The sequence below is a fragment of the Bos indicus x Bos taurus genome, chromosome 9 (genome assembly GCF_003369695.1).
Source record: "Bos indicus x Bos taurus breed Angus x Brahman F1 hybrid chromosome 9, Bos_hybrid_MaternalHap_v2.0, whole genome shotgun sequence".
Lineage (NCBI taxonomy): Eukaryota > Metazoa > Chordata > Mammalia > Artiodactyla > Bovidae > Bos > Bos indicus x Bos taurus.
The window spans coordinates 101,800,722-101,821,687 of record NC_040084.1 but is presented as its reverse complement, the minus strand read 5'-3'; the positions used below and the strand labels follow the sequence as shown (position 1 = coordinate 101,821,687).

Below are 20,966 nucleotides of genomic sequence, written 5' to 3'. Positions count from 1 at the left end.
CCCTCCTTTCTGCTGGGCAGAGGGCAAGGGGTGTTCCTGTTGGCCTGAGTGCCCCCTGGGCTCTGGGTGACAGTGGTCACAAAGGGGCAGGGTGGGGAGTTCCGGGTCCGGAGGCAGCTGATGCTCCCAACGGCAGGCGATGACCCCAGGAGCTGATGCGAGGAGGGCATCCCGGTGCTCTGCCAGACGCCGCCGACCTCCTGACATGCCTCATCTCCCGGGGGCGGGGTGTGTCTCACGTGGGCGGGGCCGAGTCTCCCATGGGCGGGGCCGTTTGTCTCCCAAGGGCGGGGCCGCGCCTCCCAGGGGCTGGGGTGTCTCCCGTGGGCGGGGTCACGTCTCCCGGGGGCGGGGCCGTCTCTCCCGTGGGCGGGGCAGACTGGTCTGCGCGGCCGTCAGGCCCCTGCTCCCCCACCTTCGTCCCTGTGTCCTGAGTCCGTCTCGGGTTGGGGGTGAGGATGCAGCCCCTCCTACAGCCCCACACTTGGGCGTGACTCCTGGAGCCAGAACCCCATGCGTCTCAGAAGGCTGGTGAGGGCCCCCGTCAGGGACACGTGGGCAGCACCCCTGCCTCCTGGACACATGCCCTCTGTGTGGGTGTCAGTCATTCCCGCAGCTTTTTCATCTGTTGGGAACTACTGTTAGAAAAATTGGACACTGTTGTTTCTGTCTGCACAGAATGTACTTTTCTTTCCTACTGGATACCCTAGGTTGGTTGGTTGGTTTTTCACTAACCTCATTCAACAATTATGAATGTGACTCTTAAGCTTAGCCTCTCAAACAGTTGTCTTTTCTTCTTGGTTTTCCCTCACAAAACATGTCAAAATGTGTTCCAGAAAATGTTGTTAAGTGTCCACATGAGAATATATATAAAAGCCATTTAGAACCAGCTCTGTCTGTAAACTTCAGCTACTCAAAGCTAAAACATGGATGAGGAAAGCTAGAGAACCTAGCTTCTGGAGGGTCAGAGTCTGGCCTGTGTTGTCTGGCAGGGACTCTCAGGGTAGCTTCACTAGGGATATTTACAGGGCATATTTACAATAAACCAAGTGATCTATCTCCCTGAAAACTTCTGAAGAGAGTTTGCTTTTCTGAACAAGTGTTCTGTTTTTACAAAGGAAGGTGCTATTCTAGTTCAAAACTGGCAAAGGAGTACATCAAGGCTGTATACTGTCACCCTGCTTATGTACATACAGAGTACATCATAGGAAATGCCAGACTGGATGAATCACAAGCTGGAATCAAGATTGCTGGGAGAAATATCAACAACCTCAGATATGCAGATGAAACCAACTCTAATGGCAGAAAGTGAAGAGGAACTAAAGAGCCTCTTGATGAGGGTGAAAGAAGAGAGTGAAAAAGCTAGCTTAAAACTCAACATTCAGGAAATTAAGATCGTGGCATCCGGTCCCATCATTTCATGGCAAATAGATGGGGAAACAATGAAAACAGTGACATATTTTGTTTGCTTGGGCTCCAAAATCACTGCAGATGACTGCAGCCATGAAATTTAAAAACGCTCGCTCCTTGGAAGGGAAGCTCTGACAAAGCCATACAGTGCATTAAAAAGCAGAGACCTCACTTTGCTGACAAAGTTTCATGTAGTCAAAGCTGTGGTTTTTCCAGGAGTTGTGTACAGATGTGAGAGTTGGACCTTGAAGAAGACTGAGTGCCAAAGAACTGATTGCTGTCAAACTGTGCTGGAGAAGACTCTTGAGAGTCCCTTGGACAGCACGGTGATGAAACCAGTCAATCCTAAAGATCAACCCTGAATATTCACTGAAAGGACTGATGCTGAAGCTGAAGCTCCAGTACTTTGCCACCTGATGCAAAGAGCTGACTCATTGGAAAAGACCCTGATGCTGGGAAAGATCGAGGGCAGGAGGAGAAGGGGATGACAGAGGATGAGATGGTTGGATGGCATCACCGACTCAATGGACATGAGTTTGAGCAGGCTCCAGGAGCTGGTGATGGACAGGGAGGCCTGGCCTGCTGCAGTCCATGGGACTGCAAAAAGTCGGACACAACTTAACAACTGAACAACAGCAGCAATTACCTCTGATGTAGTGTTTCACAGAAAGAGAATGGTGCCCAAAACAAATATAATTGTTAAGATGAACACATAGCTTGAGTCCTCATAGGGTTGTACTAAATTAGATGAAACTTTTTTAGATGTTGGAGGAGATGTTACATTTAAGTTTTTCCTATAGCATATTTATTTTATTGGGATTTCCCACACTCCCTAGTGTGTCCCCTTATCAGATCAAATAAGGAAAATGAGTCTGCCGTCTTTAACAGCTGCAGATGTCCTGTGTTCTCTTCCTTAGGTGTTCTTGGTGAGGAAGGTCAAGGGGTCAGATGCTGGACAGCTCTACGCAATGAAGGTTCTTAAGAAGGCCACCTTGAAAGGTGAGGGGTTGCAGAGGGCAAGACGCGCCTCACTGTGGTTGACCCTCTGCTTGTTATGAGGGAGTATAGCCCCCCTTTTAGTGTTGCTTGACTCCTGTATGTTGACACATTACTCTCTGATTGATAATACACAATACAAACATGTCCCTGAGTATTTAACGTCTCCCTAAAAAACGTGCACAGTCTTCGGAGGGAAAACCACACTGTGTAAATACCACCCTCCACATATGCTTGGCTGTGACGTGCCGTTTGTGGGAAGGAGCCCTGAGGAGGAGAGCAGAAGCAGGTTGCTTCGGCTGTATTGGGCGACAAAGCAGCCTGAATCTGTCCATCAGGCTGGATTGCTCAGTTTTAAACAAAATGTGACTCACGACTGTTTTATTTCTCTTTCATCCCCCGGACTGGGTTTTAGAAATTCAGTCCACCTGATTCCCTCCCTCTGAACTCCTCCCACCCCACCTCCCAGCCAAGAGTGTGCACATAACACAGGTCAAAATAAGCTGTTATTTGAAACCTCTGTTCCAAGTGCATGGTCATGTAGGCAACAACATGCAGAACGGAGCACCAACTCCATCTGCTCTGATCTCCTCCTGGGGTGAGGGAGGGATCCCGGGTCCTGAACGGTGAGAGAAGGCTGAGCACACAGCACCTGGTCTGGACAGGTGAGGTGACGGGGTCTGTACTCACCCGTGCTCTTCACGGGGCAGGAGGACGCCCGCCACGTGCGACCTCACTCACCGTGCTCTTCACGGGGCAGGAGGGCGCCCGCCACGCGCGACCTCACGGGGCTCCCGGCAGGTGTGGAGCAGGCCGCAGGGGCTGGGAGGGGCAGGCTGTGTACCAAGTAACAAGAGAGCAGGGTGACCCCTGGTTCCAGGGAGAATGTGGGGGTTGTTAGAACAGTTCTGTGGGCTGGCAGGGCAGTGAACCCGTTAGGCTGAAGACCAGATGGGGCACATCAGTCCGGCTCGTGGGGAATCCCAGGGCCGGGAGCCTTTTCCTGTGGTCCGTTCCCAGCTCTGTGTGACCCCGTGGACCGCAGCCCGCCAGGCTCCTCTGTCCATGGGACTCTCCAGGCAAGAACGCTGGAGGGGGTTGCCATGCCCTCCTCCAGGGATCTTCCCGACCCGGGGACCGAACCCGTGTTGCTTACGTTTCCTTCATTGGCAGGCGGGTTCTTTATCACTAGCGCCACCTGGGAAGCTTTCCAGTAGGGCGGGGGGCACATCGGACAGAGGCAGGAGAAGTTGTGCTTAGGACTTTGGGGCCTACGAAACCCACAGATGTCAAAGCAGGTCTTTCTTGAATTTTTAGGTCTTATATCACAGTGTCCTCAGTGCCTGCGTGCAGGAGGCAGTACAAAATAATATCATTCTCTACCTTCAGGGCGGGGCTTCCCTGGCGGCTCAGGCGTTAAAGTGTCTGCCTGTAATGCGGGAGAACTGGGTTTGATCTCTGGGTCGGGGAGATCCCCTGGAGAAGGAAATGCAACCCACTCCAGTATTCTTGCCTGGGAAATCCCATGGATGGAGGAGCCTGGTGAGCTACAGTCTTTGGGGTCACAAAGAGTTGGACACGGCTGAGCGACTTCAGTGGTTCACTGGTTCACCTTCAGGGCACTTCCTGTCTAGCTGGTAAATAAGATATATTTTTGAACAACATATAACCAATAAGATAAGATAGGAAATGCATAGATCAAATTATATATATATATACATATAATGTCTTAGGTAGAAAGGAAGAAAAGAGTTTTTCGAAAGTCTTCATTCAAGAAGGATTTAGAAGGTGGGTGAGACTTAATATATTAAAAAGTATTTTACAGGAAACAGGAATCAGGGTGACATTGTCAGCACAGCCCATGAAGAAAATATGGAAACTGCACACTTTGGCCAGACTAGAGCCTGCATCAGAATCGTCTGTGCGTATTTGAGGAATGTTGTTAAAAGTAATCCCTAGTCCCCACTCCTGACCCACTAAATCATAATCTCTTAGGGGCAGAGCCTCGAGTTTGACTTTACTAACAAACTGCCCCAGTAGCTCTTTTGTGCACAGAAGTTTTGGGGTCTCTGATGTAGGCATTCAAGTTTATTTTAGACCCTGGAGTTTTAATTCAGCCACATAATTTAAGCCATGCTACTTATAGTGAACATTTTTTATTGTAGCAGTAATAACATTTCTAAAATTGTTTGTCAGTTGAACTTGGCCAAGATCTCCATAATAATAAAATTTTAAAGAATCATTCATTGTTAATAAAAGATGTATAGAAAACAAAGCAGCTTTTGACTTTCTATCCCTCACTTAAAATAATCTCATCACCAAACAGCAGTTTCATAGAAGTAGAAAGTCAGATTAGACTTTTTTTAACTCCAGATCATCAGAATGTCTAGAAAATGAACAGCTTCTCTGGCACTTCCACAAAAGTTAACAGAGTTAGCATATGACTCAACTATTCCAATCCTTTGTATATAACCAACAGAAATGAAAACATATGTCTACACAAAAACTTGTACATGAATGTTCATAGCAGCATCAGTCAATTCACAGTAGACAAAAAGTGGACAAATGCCCAGTATCCATCCACTGGTGGATAAATAAAGTACGGTATGTCCATACAGTGGAGTATTATTTAGCAATCCAAAGAAATGAAATACCGATGCATCGTTGGCCCGGATGAACCTTGAAAACAAGGTTCTGGGTGAAAAGAAGTCAGTCACAGCGTTGCTCGTGTTGCAGGATTCTATTCAGATGAAAATCCCGCAGAGGCGAACCCACAGGGGGGAAAGTAGCTGAATCGTTGCTGGGGGCTGGGAGGTTAGGGAGACAAGGATGACTGACTGGCCGTGGGTTTCTTTTAGGGGTGATGAAAATGTGTTATGACTGACTGTGGTGATGGCTGCACAGCTCCGAACATTCTGGAAACCACTGAGCTGCACGCTGTAGCTGGAGGGATTGAGTGGTGTATGTTTCCCAGTAAAGCTGCTATTTTTAGAAATGTCAGCTGCTGCATGATATGGCCACTTGCTAAAACCCACACTTTCATCCTCAAAGCAGAGAGGTGCACTCTCTCAGACACAGGGCGGGCAGCTCCCTGTGGCTGAAGACATGGCAGGTCGAAGCAGGCGCCTTGCTAGGCCACCCTCTGGCCGAGTATCCCAGCGGTCCCCTGCCATCTCCCCCCATCCGCACATCCCGTTAACCTCAGCAGCAGGCGCTCAGCACCTGACCTTGCTCCCCACCCTCCCAGGTGGTGACTGCTCCTTCTTCCCATCGCGTCCTTCCTCCTGCCCCCAAGGAAGAAGGGCAGGCAGCGGGGAACCGGAGCCACGGGAACCTGTGTATCCACCCTGCTTTCCTTGTTCCGCCCGTCCGTTGATCTCAGCCTCGACCTCTTCACTCCTGTGCAAACACTCATCTCAGTGATTTTAGCCTCGTGCATTCACATTTGTTTATAATCTGATTCAGTGTCCTTGAGAAAGTGCTGCTGATCCAAGGTTACACAGGTTAGGCAGGATATGAGATGGTGTTACAGAACAATCGAGACGTTGTTGTTAATAAAAGCGTGAGTGTCTCCATGAGTACAGGTAGATGCCTGTGTGTTACAAATAGCGAGTATATGTCATACGGGTAGGAAATGAGCCAAAACAAAAGCAGCCGTAGCAGCATCGAGAGCTTCTATTTTCATCTCTATATTCCGTATTTTAACTTTTCAACAAACAACATGTTTGACTTCGTATAACATGAAGTTTTTTTTGTGTAATATTCCAGAACAATATGCTTGACTCTGTGAAATTCTTTCTACATTGTGAGAATGGGTCACGTAAGCGTAAAGTCAGAAAAACTTCCCACTTTCTTGTGCTCCTTTCAAAGCCAGCTTTCAAACCAAACATTTTACGTCATCTATCTCGAGTTTTCATAATGACCCATCACCAAAGAACAGATTTTTTTTTCCCCCAGACATGCAATCAGAACTTGTTTTCCTAAGAGAAAATATAGAAGTTTTACAAAACAGTCCTTTGTGTGAGGTGGTGATTGGACACGTCAAAGGGAGACCAGGTACACGTGGCCAAGTCCTCTGAGCCACCGAGGGGGCATCTGACCTTCCCAGAACTTCCTTTCCCCTCACTGTGGAGGAAGAGGGCTGTTGAGGTTTGTTTTGGCTCCAACACCTCTGCATCCATCAGCCTGAGAGATTCAGATATTCACAAGCCGTTCTCGATATATCCTCAAAGCATCCCCGGTTTGCAGGCTCGTTAGTGAGTCAGAAGAACGTGTTGGAAAAGCAACGTGTGTAACAGGGGCCCCCTCCAGGGTGCAGACAGCACCCCAGGAAAGTGCACCCGAAGAGCGAAACTGTTTTGAGAGGGGGAAACGGAAGGAGGCCGGGAAACTCGTGGAAATGACTGCAGACCTCCCGATCGTGTCTCAGGCACGCAGGTGACTGCTCCGTGTGCGTGACGGAGCGTGGCTGTCATTTGGGTTCCAAGTAACCTGACAAGCGGAGAATAGTCTCTGACAGTTCTGTTTCATCTTTAAATGAGTTTGGAGGTGTCGGGCGCCTGCCCCCCTTTCTGTAACGAGGCAGCACGCCATTTCTGAGGAAAATGTCAACTGCCGAAGCAGCTGACGGGTGACAAGCCTGCGGGAGAGCCGCCCCGTCCCGTCCGCACCCCCAGCCCCCGCAGGCCCCGCCAGCGGGTGGTGCTGCTCGCACCCCGGCTGCTAAAGGAGCCTTTCAGAGTGTTCGGCGTCTCTAATTGACAGCGTGTCTGTGTTCCTGACTCAACGTTGACTTACCACAGGTGACAGCTCTAAATAACGAATCCCTGAGGCCAACACCCTGCCTGGTGTTGCAGGGGAATTTGATTTAAAAGACCACGTGCTCCCAAGCCTGAGCCCAGAATGAAGCAGGATGGGTCTCCGTCCCCCGTGTAGTGACCAGCCAGCGGGGATGTCACCCACGTTCACAAGGTGGTTAACAGGCTAACAGGCTGGAGTGCCCTGCGCGACGCTTACAGAGCGCTGGAGTCATGTCAGGACGTGGTCTGGGCATGAGAATACGCGTGTCCCCTGTGCCCCGCCAGTGAGGGGACACTTATGCGGTGGCTGGGAGCGCAAACACTGGACCCTGGGGTTCCGTCTGGCTGTGCCACCTCGGGTAACCTCTCCTGGCCGCCACTCCTACCTAACTGAGATGATGGCAGCAACAGCACCTCCCTTACAATGCTGCTGATGTGAGGGTTAAACTCATCCACGCACGCGAAGTGCAGCCATCACAAGGTTCAGAGTCCCTCCCTTCATTTCTGGGCCTCTTCTCCTTGGAGACTGGCTTTGGAGGTGTGTCTCTTCTTGTCCAGGCTTGCTTTAGGTCTGATGGAGTGCAGGAAGGAAGAGGCGGGTTGAGCCTTCATCGCCATCTGGTTAGAAAGACGAACGTCTGGGTTCAGTCCTGGTTCCTCCAGCTCCGTGTGGAGCCTGTGATGGCGCTGGGCGCCACAAGTCACGTTAGTTACCAAGGATGCCCGGCACACGCTGGGGACCACAAGCACCCACCCCAGGACGGCTCCTCCTGTTGAATTCTCATTTTAGTGAGAACTGATGAGTTTGAGTAAACTCCAGGAGTTGGTGATGGACAGGGAGGCCTGGCGTGCTGCAGTCCATGGGGTCACTGAGCGACTGAACTGAAACATCTCTCCGTAACGTGGAGACAGCTTTTATTCTGCGGTATATCTTTACTGTGGTAGTCTTCCGACAGGACTTCACTGTGTTCTCACACCTAACTTTTCAGCTCTTTTCTCTATAAGTCAACTTTCTAAGCCCAGAGGAGATACACATTTCCTACTTTGAAGGAAATGGCTTGTGACCTGTTGATTCTAAAGGAAAAAGTATCGTGGCAAAATCTCGATGTTTAGCAAGTAACTGATAGACTGTCCTGGGCACCTCGTAGGTTTCCTGGCAGCTGCAGGTAGGTTCCAGCAAAAGCCTGGCCAGGAGAGAAGAGGGCGGGTCCCAGCGGCGCCTTCTGAGCCTCTCGGGGTGTCTCTCGGACCGCAGGGCTGGCCCTCCTCTATCCTTTGTCAAGGAGAGCTCTGACTCCATCCCTGGAGCATCGGCAGGTACAGGACAGAAATGCGTGGATCCTGTTCACGATGACTACATCGCGAAGCCTAGCCTACTGGGTTTCAAGCCTCAGAATGTGTTTCGGGCACCATTCTATTTCCTTTTCTCTTACACTAAGATGCTTTGTTTTAAAAGCACTGCCTTAGAAACTGAGCTTCAGTCAGTGCCTGAGTCTGAACAGATGTTATTTTCATGCTAATTCCTTTCTGTCATTTCATTCACCTTTGGATGGTTGCAGATTCCTCGTCGGGGGTGGGGGGGGGCGCAGGGGGAGGGGGTAGTAGGCAGATTCCAAGCCCCCGAGTTCAGTGCCCTTGCTGATGGTGTTAGCTGCATTTTATGATGAGGAAGTCGAGGCGCAAGGCAGTGAAGCCACACACTCAGAACCGCGTGACTTGGAGCTGGTGGCATCTGGGTTCCACGTTCATCCCCTCCCAGGTGAGGGGCACCTGGGACCAGCCTTGCCCCCCACCCACAGGGTATCGTTTCCCCATCAGGAAGCCTCACCGCGCTGCCCCTGGGGTGTTCCCTGTCCAGGGGACCTGTTTTCCCAACGGGTGACCTAAGACCAAAGCGCTTCAGCTTGGGACACGCCTTGGTGTCCTGATGTGCGCCTTCCTACCAGAGCTGTATTTCTCACACTGTAGATAAAAGTAGGGAACACATTTTTTCATTTGCTTGCATCTTTAATGCCTGTAAACGTGAAAGCATAACAGACTGAAGACTTTAACGCTCAGAGTCTCTGGCAAAGAAGTTAGTTAAGTAACAAGTAACCATGGCAGTCTGGGCTCCACAGTCTAGATCGCTTTAGAGAAATGGAAAGGCAAGTCTTGAGCAGTGGCGCCTGATATGATTGTCACTGTAGTTGACACTTTAATTTTCATCATTTCGGGTCTTCTCCTTTTTTTTCTGGTATGATGAGCAGCACAGCTTCCCCTGGGAAGCCCCTCTGTGCTGTGAACTTGACCTTTGAAGGCTAAAGGATCCTGTGTGAAGATGGACTTTTATTCTGCATTCAGGATCTGCTCAGGGCAGAATTTCAGATCCGGCAGGATTTTGAGGACAGGGCCGGGAGGTGGTTAGTGTGGTCACTCAGCCGGGCAGAGGCTGAGTTCATGGCCAGCCGGGTGTCCAGCTCCAGTTAAAAGGCTCAGGCCTCCCTGTGACCGCGGGAGACGTAGGTTCGCGTGCCCTGTGCTCCCCGGGGTGCTGCTGTACACGCAAACATCTCCCGCCACCCGGGCCTTCCTGAGGTCGCCTCCCACCTGGCCATTTGTCATCTTCACCGTGACTGAAGAGACCACACTTGTTTCTATCTCAGCCGTCCTTTTCTTTTGAAATACAGTGTCTGTATAATAGAATACAATGTGACATAATGATATGATACGACAGGATGTATAATGTAGCGTAAAAACAGCGTAATTAACGGAGGTTGGTTACAAAAGCAGCCATGGAAACCAGGTCGTAATCGCCCACGGGGGTGGTCTGAAGTATGAAAGATGCTCATCTCTCCCCAGTGTCTGCTGTTTGTGGCGTGTGTGCGCGTGCTCAGTCACATGTCCGACTCTTTGCGACCCCGTGGACTATAGCCCGCCAGGCCCTTCTGTCCATGGGGTTCTCCAGGCAAGAATACTGGAGTGGGTTGCCGTTTCCTCCTCCAGGGGATCTTCCTGACCCAGGGACTGAACCCACATCTCCTGCGTTGGCAGGCGGATTCTTTACCACTAGAGCCACCTGGGAAGCCCCTACGATTTATTAGTGAATCTCAAAATAGCCTAGAACATGAGGATTTTTTGCAACTACAGTGTCAAGCCCCACTCGATTCCGGACTCACATGTGGGATACCAGAGAGTAGGCATCTCAGGGAGGCGCTGGCCTGGCTCCAGGCGCTGAGCTGGTCTGGATCCACCCAGCAGGAGATGGTTGGGTGACATTTCGCCTCAGGCTGTGTGAGTGTTTCATCATTTCTGTAACCCGCGGACTCGGTAACAGTGGAAGGATGGAGGAAGCACCTCTCCGGGCTCCTTTCTTTTCTTCTGCATCTCAGTCTTAGGACTGAAAACCCCTTGGAATCCTAAGCCTCCAGAGGCAGCATCAGAAGCGAGCCCCTTGCTGTCATGTCAGTTTCTTTCTTGGTGGAGGGACGGCTCTGCAGCTGCCCGTCAGGTGGCCAAGGCAGCATTCCAGGCCTTTCGCTCCATCACCGAGGGCCCGAGTGACAGCCACCACCCCGAGCGGGCGGGCTGTGGGCCCTGCAGGGCTAAGCCGGCATGTGCAGCCCCAGGTCCCTCGTCGCCTTCGGAGGGCTGGCCTCCCACGCACGGTCTCACCTCTGAAGGGCCGTCCGTGGCACAGCTGTCCTTCCGGTGGTGTCAGCCCGACCCAGTCGCCCCCCTCGTCAGCCGCCTGCAGTGGCCCAGTCCTGCCGTGGGCCTGCCCAGCCTTTCCCTGGTCCTGCCGCCTTGGAGCCCATGGGTTGTGTTTCGCCCGTTGATGCCCTGGGGCCAGTCTCACAAACCTGTTTGTGAAAGCGTGGTCCCCAGACGGGCGTGTTTATCAGCGCTGCGTTAAGTTCACTGTTGGGCTGGCGTCTTGGTTTCTCCTCTGTTTGTTTAAGCACAGTAAGAGTATTATGTTTAGTATGATGTATTTAGGCTCCTGGCCCTTTTGCCGTTTGTTTCAGATAATCTCGAAGTTTTTTGTTAGCCTTTTGATTTTTTATGACCTTTCGGATGGAAACTTGTTTTGTAACTGAGTCTCTCACTCTTTCCTATGTTACTTCTTTCATTGCTTTTATTTAAAAATAAAGAAATCCCCACCCAAACCTCAGATAAGTATTTGATTCATCTTTTTTTCATTTTCATGGCTTTTAAAAACACGTACCTCTCTAATAGACCTGGGATTTATTGTGTAAAATGTAGAGAGGGAATATATATTCATTTTTCCGCTTTCACTGGACAAACCTTAGAAATCTGAATATAAGGTGTCTTTTTCTGATTCTGTCCCCAGGCTTGTTACGACCTTTGGTTTCCGTTACGAACACCATCATCAGCTGTGTGACTAAGCAGTGCTCCTCATTCCAGAGAGATCTGAGCTCAATGATAATAGCATCAGCCCTATTTAGAGAATGTTTCGATTTTCCTATCCGGAGTCATAGAGTGAGCTTTGTGAGGAGATGGCAGGGAGGGTGTAGGAACACAGCATCCCCTCTCCCTGGCCGCTTGCTCCTCTGGATCGCATCATTGGTGGCGGGGGCGGGGGGGGGGGAGGGGGCTTCTGCCGGAGGAGGACTTCCCGGGGGGGCAGACAGCAGTCTCCCGTGGCCCTCCCCAGTCTGCCTGGCTCCCTGAGGTCAAGGACACGGCCCAGGAGCCTGAGTGCATCAGACAAGGCTCCCCCCGAGGAGCTGCCCAGAGAGGCGTCCTGCCTGCCCTCATTGGGGAGCGGGCAGCCCCTGGCCCCCGGCACTGGTGCGGCCCCCCGTCCTTCCACGTGTCTCGTCCAGGGTCTCCTGCTCAGACTGGGAGGGTGTTTGGAGGGGCATCGTCCTGATCCCACCGCTCACGTGCCCTTCAGGGTCTGCAGCCGTCCTCCTCTGCGTCTTCTACTGAAGGAAGGGATTCGGGGTCTGTTTCCCGAAACCCTTTGGTGTTGCCACTGGCGGAGCCACCGGAGCCTGTAACCCGGGACAGGCAGGAAATGGAGCGACTCCTTGTACCGTGTCCCCGGGGATTGTCTTGCTTGTCCCCTCGCTGGTTCTCCTGAGCAGCGGCAGAGCCGGGGTCAGAACTATTAGGGATTCAGCTAGACACACACACACGTTCTTTTTTATGTTCTTTTTTGCTATGGCTTATCTCGGGATTTGACGACGGCTACCCGGTCTCCAGCAGGACCTTGTTGTGTATCCATCCTGGACGTTTGTTTGCAAACTGCAAGCAGTTTGTTTGCCTGTTCTAACCCCAAGCTCCCAGTCCATCCCTCCCCACCACCCCCCACCTCTTGGCAACCATACTTTCATAAAACTAAATAAATAAGAAAGAACTACCGGGTGGTGAGTGAGCTTGGGCTGGGGGTGCATCCTGATGGAGCCGTTCGGATTCTGCCGCAGGGCGTCCTCTCTTGCAGCCGCAGTCCTGTGTAAGTAGAATCGTATGGTGCTTCTCCTTTTTTGTCTGGCCGACTTTGCTTAGCATAGTGTTTCTAGGGCTTATCCCTGCTGTAGTGTGTGTCCGAATTTTATCTTGCAGGGCTGAGTAATATTCCACCGCGTGGCCACGCCCCCTTTTGTTTATTCAGCCATCCATCAGTAGGCACATGGGTGGCCTCTGTCTCTTTTGCTCTTGTGACTAACACTGCTGTGGATATGGGTGTGCGCAATCTGCTGGAACCTCTGCTTTGGTTCTTGGGGAGTGGGTGCGCTGGGTCCTGTGGTATTTCTGTGTTTAACTTTGTGAGGAGCTGCCAGGAGGTTCTCCACAGGGGCTGCACCGTTTCGCCCTCCCACCAGCTTCTCCACATCCTCACTCATGCTTGTTATTTTCCATTTTTTGTGGGTTTTTTCCCCCTATTATAGCCATTCTTTGGGAAGGACTTCTTAAATAAAGGGCTTCCCTGGTGGCTCAGATGGTAAAGAATCTGCCTGTAGTGCAGGAGACCCAGGTTTAAGTACATGTCAAAAGGCCAAAGAATGAATGACTTAAATACCCGATTCTGAGGGTGACATTCATCATACTTGCCACACTTAGGAATTCCTGAGGGAAGTTTCTGCCTTCACACACACAGGGCGGTGGGAGGTCACCTGGACACTGCCCTGGGTGTACCAGTTTGCTCGTGGGAATCTTGGCATTGTTCTTACTCTCAAGCAGTGACTTTGTTTTTCATTTATTTTTGCCTCAAAACTTATTCTGTCTGTGTTCCCAGACAGCTACACTTTGGACAGTGTCAGCACTGAGAAGAATGATACTGTGATTTGTTAGAACACTCATGTTTTAAAATCCATAGCTCACAGTTATCCCCAGGAAGAGTGAGAGAAGGGTTGATCCTCTTGATTCCTAGTCCCATCAGAAATGAGAAAATGGCTGATTTGTGACCCTAAATGACCTAAGCAAGGACCGTATGCAAGCTAACTGATGAAGAATCGTAAGGGAACCCACAGGCCATTCATTACTAAAATGTCGTCCCTCAGGCTATTGCTTACTTACAGAGCGACCTGTGCGTCTTTCCAGTGGGAGGCGGATGGCCTGCCGCCTTGACCCGGCGGAGCTCAGCGCCCTGAGCAGAGGGCACAGCACCCCTGCCCCACCCACTGCCCCTGGGGCCTGCAGCGTCACCCCGGAGGTGTTTTTGCCAAAAATGTTTGGCCTCAACCTTAAAAAGCCTCCAGACCTAACCTTGGTTCATAAGAAATATGGGAGTTACAGCAACCAGTAAGGCAATAATCAGTCACAACCGGAGACGATCTACAAGAAAACTGGGCTTAACCCTTAAAGCCCACAGAAAGTGCAAGGAGAGAAAGATGTGGGGCCATTTTATTCCAGAAGCAAAAGGAATAAGGAAATGCAACCATTAGAGGTGCTGTGTGAACCGTGACAGAACCCTGTGCTGGAAAATAGCAGCTGTGACTGACCTAGGGCAGGACTGGGATGTGGACGGGGAGCTGGATGATGTTATGGAATGAGGGTTAGTCTCCTCAGGGGTGGCAGTTGTGTTCGGGTTATGTAAGAGACTGTCCTCTTCTTAGGAGATGCTGCGTGTGTTATAAGTGCACTTGGGGTGGAAGGTCATGGTGTCGATGATTTATTATCAGACTTCTGGCTAAAATGTGTGTATGTGTGGGGAAGAGAGGGCAAGAGAAAATGTGTCCGAATGTGAGCAGTTGTTGAATCCAGGTGGAGGTTTCAGGAGTGGCCATTCAGCCTGCTCTTTAAACTTCTGTATCTGTTTGAGAAGTTTGTGACAAAAAAAAAAGTGGGAAATTATCTATATCTAAAGTTTTGTGTCCCACATTCTCCAGAACCTGACTCCTGCCTTTGAAAGTCTTCATTGTTTTCTGTCTTGCAGTTCGGGACCGAGTCAGGTCAAAGATGGAGAGAGACATCCTGGCAGAAGTGAATCACCCTTTCATCGTAAAGCTTCATTATGGTCTGTGTGTGCTCAGTCATGTCCGACTCTTTGCGACCCCCTGGACTGTAGCCCACCCGGCTCCTCTGTCCATGGGTTTCTCCAGGAAAGAATACTGGAGTGGGTTGCCATTTCCTACTCCAGGGGCTCTTCCCAACCCAGGGATGGAACCCAGATCTCCCGCCTTGCAGGCAGATTCTTCATCAGCTGAGCCACCAGGGAAGCCCTGCGTTTCTAAAACCCCAACATTATAAGCTCTGGCCTTGACGTTCAGTAAATGAAGTTTCCAAGTGTGTGGGGGTGTCAGCGCCCCTCCAGCCGACGCTCTGTGTAGGACACAGATGCCACGTGGTGGGCCAGCGGTAGCACTGGACTGACCGTCCGGTGGCCACGGCATTGCTTTCTCTTGACCCTCACGTGCCCGCAGACCCCTCTGACCGAGGCGTGCCCTTGCTCGTGGTGGGCGGGGGCAGAACCGTAGACCGCACGCCCCTACCTGTGGCCCTCGGGGCCCAAACCGAGGACACGAGCCCCACGGCCACCGGGTGCAGTAGCCAGGCTGTCCCATCCCCAGTGCGGTCCTCAAAGGAGGAACGGGCGGCGGGCGGCCTTGAACCCTGAGCTGCACTGAAGCAGCTCCATAGAAGGGCAGGGTGGTCCCGGACGGTCCAGTCGCCCTGCCCCTCCCCAGGCAGCTCACAGCAAAGCCGACTCTCCGACGACACCCAGTTGGCCCGGTGTTCACAGGGGTGGTGAGAGCACGGGGACCCACGAACACTTTTCCCTGCATGTCGTTCAATCCCCTTAGTGATTGAGAAAGAAAGAAGGGGAGGGAGTGGGTAGGAGAGGACAAGAAATAGTCTCCAGACTGTTCGTGAGAAGTGCAGGCAGAGCTCTTTGCCGTGGGCCCCCTCTCCCCGAGTGCTGCCCCCCACACTGTCCACCCTGCCCCAGGCCTGCGTCTGAAATGACTCAGTGTTAGAGACCACACGGTGCTGTCTGAGCCAAAGACAGACGGGCTCCTAGCGCTCAGCGCTGGCCCCAAGGGATGACGGCCACCCCAGGCACTGTGAAAAACGCTCTCACCTCTCTCCGTCTGCAGCCTTCCAGACGGAGGGGAAACTCTACCTGATTCTGGACTTCCTGCGCGGAGGGGACCTCTTCACCCGGCTCTCCAAAGAGGTACACAGTGTGGGCTGGGGGGCTGTGGGTGGCTGCCTAGAGTCTGCAGGACACAGAGGGGTGGCAGGAGGGGGCTGTGTGTGAGTGTGTGTGTGCATACATGCACATGTATGTGTGCCAGGTGGCATGTGTGTGTGTGCGTGTGCAGTATACGTGTGCACGTGTGGTGGTGGGGTGTGTATGACGTGTGTATAGGTGTATTACTTGTTTTAAAGAAGTCTCGCAAGTCACACGGAGAAGAAATCTGTTGTCCTCGAAGAAAGTGTTCGTCACTCAGTGATGTCCAACTCTTGGCGACCCCATGACTGTAGGCCGCCAGGCTCCTCTGTCCATGGATTTCCCAGGCAAGCGTACTGGAGTGGGTTGCCATGCCCTTCTCCAGGAGATCTTCCTGACCCAGGGATCGAACCCAGGTCTCCTGTCTTGCAGGCAGATTACTTACTGACTGAGCCACCAGGGAAGGATCTTCAGAAAAGAGGCTTCCCATGACCCCTGTGGAGTTCTCGAACCACCCTTGTGTAGAGCAGATGGAAACTTGGTCATGTCACGTGGGAAAGACTATTTCACGGGATCGGTTTCCACTGTAGGAAGATGCTGTTAACACGGGGACCACACTTCCTGGGAGGGGCGTCTGGGGCGTCCAGTTAGGGCTGCGCGCGGGAGACCTGCGTGACCCCAGCCACTTCACAGCCCCAGGGCTTCTCCTTGCCCCCAGTACCTGACGGGAACCTTCTAGAATGTCTTGAGGCTCAACGTGGAAGCTCTCTGGCTCCTGCTTCATGGGATGGAAAACCCAGTCTCCTGCTCCAGGCAGGGGTGACTCTGGACTCTTCGTCCTGATGATTGCGTGCTGTTTCCCTTACTCAGAAGAGAGGGCGGCAGCGTTGGTCACGATGCACCAGCAGGTTTGCGACCCTGTGATGCAGCCTTGCCCCCGCCGTGGGGCTCCTCCTGGCCATAACAAAGGGTTCAGCTGCCCGCTCCCTTTCCTCACCACCCACTGGCACAGCAGGAGAGCTGTCCACCCTGTGTGACACTCCGAAGTGAGCAGTCAGTCATGGTGGGGCAGGGTGCGGTCCCTGAGACGTCAGGCTGCCCTGTCTCTCCATCTCCCACCGGACCGCCAGGTCACAGCACAACAGATGTATCGGGCTCTTTGCATATAGACTGAAAGCATGGCTTGGAGAATCAGGTCCACGTTCTCCAAAAGCTCTCTGGGAGCGGGTCTCTGGTCCTTCAACCTGCCTCCCAGCTGAGCTCAGTTTCCAGGGAGGCTGGATCGTTGAGGCTGGCGTTTCTCTCCTGGCGCCTCTTGGTCTGCTCCCCGACCTTGTCTACAAGAGTCAGGCTGCCTCCGCTGTGACGCACGCTGTCGCTGGGCTTCTGAAGGCAACAACGGTTAGCAAAAAGCCCTACCGCGGCTCCCAGTGGGGACACGTAAGGCTCCTGGAAGACCCTTATTTCAGAGCTGAAGTGAAGTTGTCCGGTGTGGGCTCAACAGGGTCTCAGAGTTCACGGACACACGGGAAATGAACGTTACCCTAACTCTACGTGAAAAAGTATTTTCTTTCCATTGTTTTCCCCGAGTCCACTGGATGGCATCCTTGTGAGTGTCGGTCTCAGCACTGACTCCTTCGAGAACTCACATCCGTGGGTGTTTCATTCCCGAAGAGAAACTCTATCATTTGAACTTGGAGGCCGTCCTGAGCTGAGTCCTAAGAACAGCCAAGAAGAGGAAACGGTGACTGTAAGCCTGGACTGCAGGCACGCCCGTGTGCTTATGTCCAGAGGTGGGGACGGTCAGGCGAAGGGGAACCCAACAGCCAGCAGCATCTGATGGCAGAGAAGCCCCCTGAGCGTGTTGGCCAGTTTAGGGAAGAAAGACCCAGCCAGGGAAGGAGATGCTGGTCAAGCGTGGAGACGGAACAAGTGATTCCAGAGGCCGGAGGGGCGGCAAGGGTTGGCGGGACCCTGATGCTTCCCTCCAGGACTTGGGGCTCATGTCCCGGCCCCACTGGGAGGCACCCCCTTTGTGAAGGGGACGAGCTCCACCTGCACCAGCCTGATGTCATCACGTTCGACCCTTATCCTGGCCCCAGCTTCCTGTGCAGCCTTCTGATGGTGTGTTGATTTTCAGAGGGAGTTCAGCCATGACACGGGTTTCTGCTGTCTGTGACGCTGACTTCTCACGGTGCAGGTAGAGAACGCTTTCTGGTAGCATCTGGCTTGCTGGTGAGGTGACTACAGAATTGCATGCCGGTTCTCACAGCCGCCATGGACAGGGAGACCGTGGGAGGCAATGACCTGGAGGTCTGCTAGGCGCCGTGGCCTTGAGTGTGTTTCAGCTGAGCCAGGATCCCTCTCCCACTGGCCTCCCCGAGAGGGGCACCTGCCGACGCCACACGAGTGGGTCGTGTTAGTGGACTCGTCCGCTTCGGAGAGACAGCGGCTCCTCGTCCGTAACCCGAGGCAGGAAGATGTGAGGTCTGAAGGAGGAGAAATGAGATTCAAGACGTGGTCTCAGGAAACCTTTCAGGCCTGTTTACATCGACCTTCACAGCGTGGTTTAGATGGTTGTGTTATAATAAAATGGTACATCCCAGGCAGAGAAGACATCTTGAGAGTCCCTTGGACTGCAAGGAAATCCAACCAATCACCAATCCATCCTAAAGGAAATCAGCCCTTCGAATATTCATTGGAAGGACTGATGCTGAAGATGAAACTCCAATACTTTGGCCACCTGATGCGAAGAGCTGACTCATTTGAAAAGACCCTGATGCTGGGAAAGATTGAAGGCAGGAGGAGAAGGGGATGACAGAGGATGAGATGGCTGGATGGCATCACTGACTCAATGGACATGAGTCTGAGTAAACTCTGGGAGTTGATGATGGACAGGGAGGCCTGGCGTGCTGTGGTTCATGGGGTCATAAAGAGTCAGACACAACTCAGCGACTGAACTGAACTGAACTGAACATCCTAGGCACTTGTATTAAAACATAAACCCAGAAACACACTCCCAAGCCACATGGTTTGAGGGGCAAGAGAAGCTTGCCCAGAGGAGAGAACCCAGCCCGGTGTTCCACCCACAAGCCAAGTCACTTTGTGAGAAGAGCCCCCAGATTCACTGGTCCTGAAACTGCGACGGGAACTCATGCTTCTGGTGTAGGAGCCGGAAGAGCCTGGTCAGGGCCATGGTCTGCAGAGCGGAGCTGTGCTCAGGGCTCGGGGCTCAGTGCTCAGTGCTCAGGGCTCAGGGCTCAGTGCTCAGTGCTCAGGGCTCAGGGCTCAGTACTCAGTGCTCGGGGCTCAGTGCTCAGGGCTTGGGGCTCAGTGCTCAGTACTCAGTGCTTGGGGCACAGGGCTCAGTGCTTGGGGCTCAGGGATCAGGGATCAGTGCTCAGTGCTTGGGGCTCAGTGGTCAGTGCTCAGGGCACGGGGCTCAGTGCTCGGGCTCAGGGCTCAGTGCTCGGGGCTCAGGGCTCAGGGCTCAGTGCTTGGGGCTCAGGGCTCAGTGCTCAGTGCTCGGGGCACAGTGGTCAGTGCTCGGGGCACAGGGCTCAGTGCTCAGGCTCAGGGCTCAGTGCTCAGGGCTCAGGGCTCAGTACTCAGGGCTCAGTGCTTGGGGCTCAGGGCTCAGGGCACAGGGCTCAAGGCTCAGGGCTTGGGGCTCAGGGCTCAGTGCTCGGGGCCCAGGGCTCAGGGCTCAGGGCTCAGGGCACAGGGCTCAGTGGTCAGTGCTCAGGGCATAGGGCTCAGTGCTCGGGCTCAGTGCTCAGGGCTCAGTGCTCAGGGCTCGGGGCTCGGGGCTCAGTGCTCAAGGCTCAGGGCTCGGGGCTCAGTGCTTGGGACTTGGGGCTCAGTGCTCGGGACTCGGGGCTTAGGGCTCAGTGCTCGGCGCTCAGGGCTCAGCACTCAGGGCTCAGTGCTCAGGACTCAGGGCTCAGTGCTCAGTGCTCGGGGCTCAGTGCTCAGTGCTCGGGGCTCAGTGCTCAGGACTCGGGGCTCAGTGCTCAGGGCTCAGGGCTCAGTGCTCAGTGCTCAGGGCTCAGTGCTCAGGGCTTGGGGCTTGGGGCTCAGTGCTCAGTACTCAGTGCTTGGGGCACAGGGCTCAGGGATCAGTGCTCAGTGCTTGGGGCTCAGTGGTCAGTGCTCAGGGCACAGGGCTCAGTGCTCGGGCTCAGGGCTCAGTGCTCGGGGCTCAGGGCTCGGGGCTCAGGGCTCAGTGCTTGGGGCTCAGGGCTCAGTGCTCGGGGCACAGTGGTCAGTGCTCGGGGCACAGGGCTCAGTGCTCAGGCTCAGGGCTCAGGGCTCAGTACTCAGGGCTCAGTGCTTGGGGCTCAGGGCACAGGGCTCAAGGCTCAGGGCTTGGGGCTCAGGGCTCTGTGCTCGGGGCACAGGGCTTGGGGCTCAGGGCTCAGTGCTCAGTACTCAGGGCTTGGGGCACAGGGCTCAGTGCTTGGGGCTCAGGGCTCAGGGCTCAGTGCTCGAGGCTCAGTGGTCAGTGCTCAGGGCATAGGGCTCAGTGCTCGGGCTCAGTGTTCAGGGCTCGGGGCTCGGGGCTCAGTGCTCAAGGCTCAGGGCTCGGGGCTCAGTGCTTGGGACTCGGGGCTCAGGCCTCAGTGCTCAGTGCTCAGGGCTCTGTGCTCGGGACTCAGGGCTCAGCACTCAGGACTCGGGGCTCAGGGCTCAGTGCTTGGGACTCGGGGCTCAGTGCTTGGGACTCAGGGCTCAGTGCTCAGTGCTCGGGGCACAGTGGTCAGTGCTCGGGGCACAGGGCTCAGTGCTCAGGCTCAGGGCTCAGTGCTCAGGGCTCAGGGCTCGGGGCTCAGGGCTCAGTACTCAGGGCTCAGTGCTTGGGGCTCAGGGCTCAGGGCTCAGTGCTCGGGGCCCAGGGCTCAGGGCTCAGGGCTCAGTGCTCAGGGCTCAGTGGTCAGTGCTCAGTGCTCGGGGCTCAGTGCTCAGTGCTCAGGGCTCAGTACTCAGTGCTCGGGGCTCAGTGCTCAGGGCTTGGGGCTCAGTGCTCAGTACTCAGTGCTTGGGGCACAGGGCTCAGTGCTTGGGGCTCAGGGATCAGGGATCAGTGCTCAGTGCTTGGGGCTCAGTGGTCAGTGCTCAGGGCACGGGGCTCAGTGCTCGGG

At 53.5% G+C, this 20,966-nt stretch overlaps 1 protein-coding gene across 7 annotated transcripts in view; it reads left to right on the top strand.

The window, feature by feature from the left end:
- The window catches only part of RPS6KA2 (ribosomal protein S6 kinase A2), a 336,121-nt gene that overhangs the window by 249,803 nt on the left and 65,352 nt on the right, over positions 1-20,966 (top strand). For 6 of the 7 annotated variants that reach the window (XM_027552024.1, XM_027552026.1, XM_027552027.1 and 3 more), the window contains 3 exons: positions 2,328-2,409; positions 14,587-14,667; positions 15,749-15,828. In XM_027552024.1, coding sequence (XP_027407825.1) covers positions 2,328-2,409; positions 14,587-14,667; positions 15,749-15,828 — 243 coding nt within the window. The remainder of the gene's footprint in view (positions 1-2,327; positions 2,410-14,586; positions 14,668-15,748; positions 15,829-20,966) is intronic. The other variant, XM_027552030.1, reaches the window with a different exon arrangement.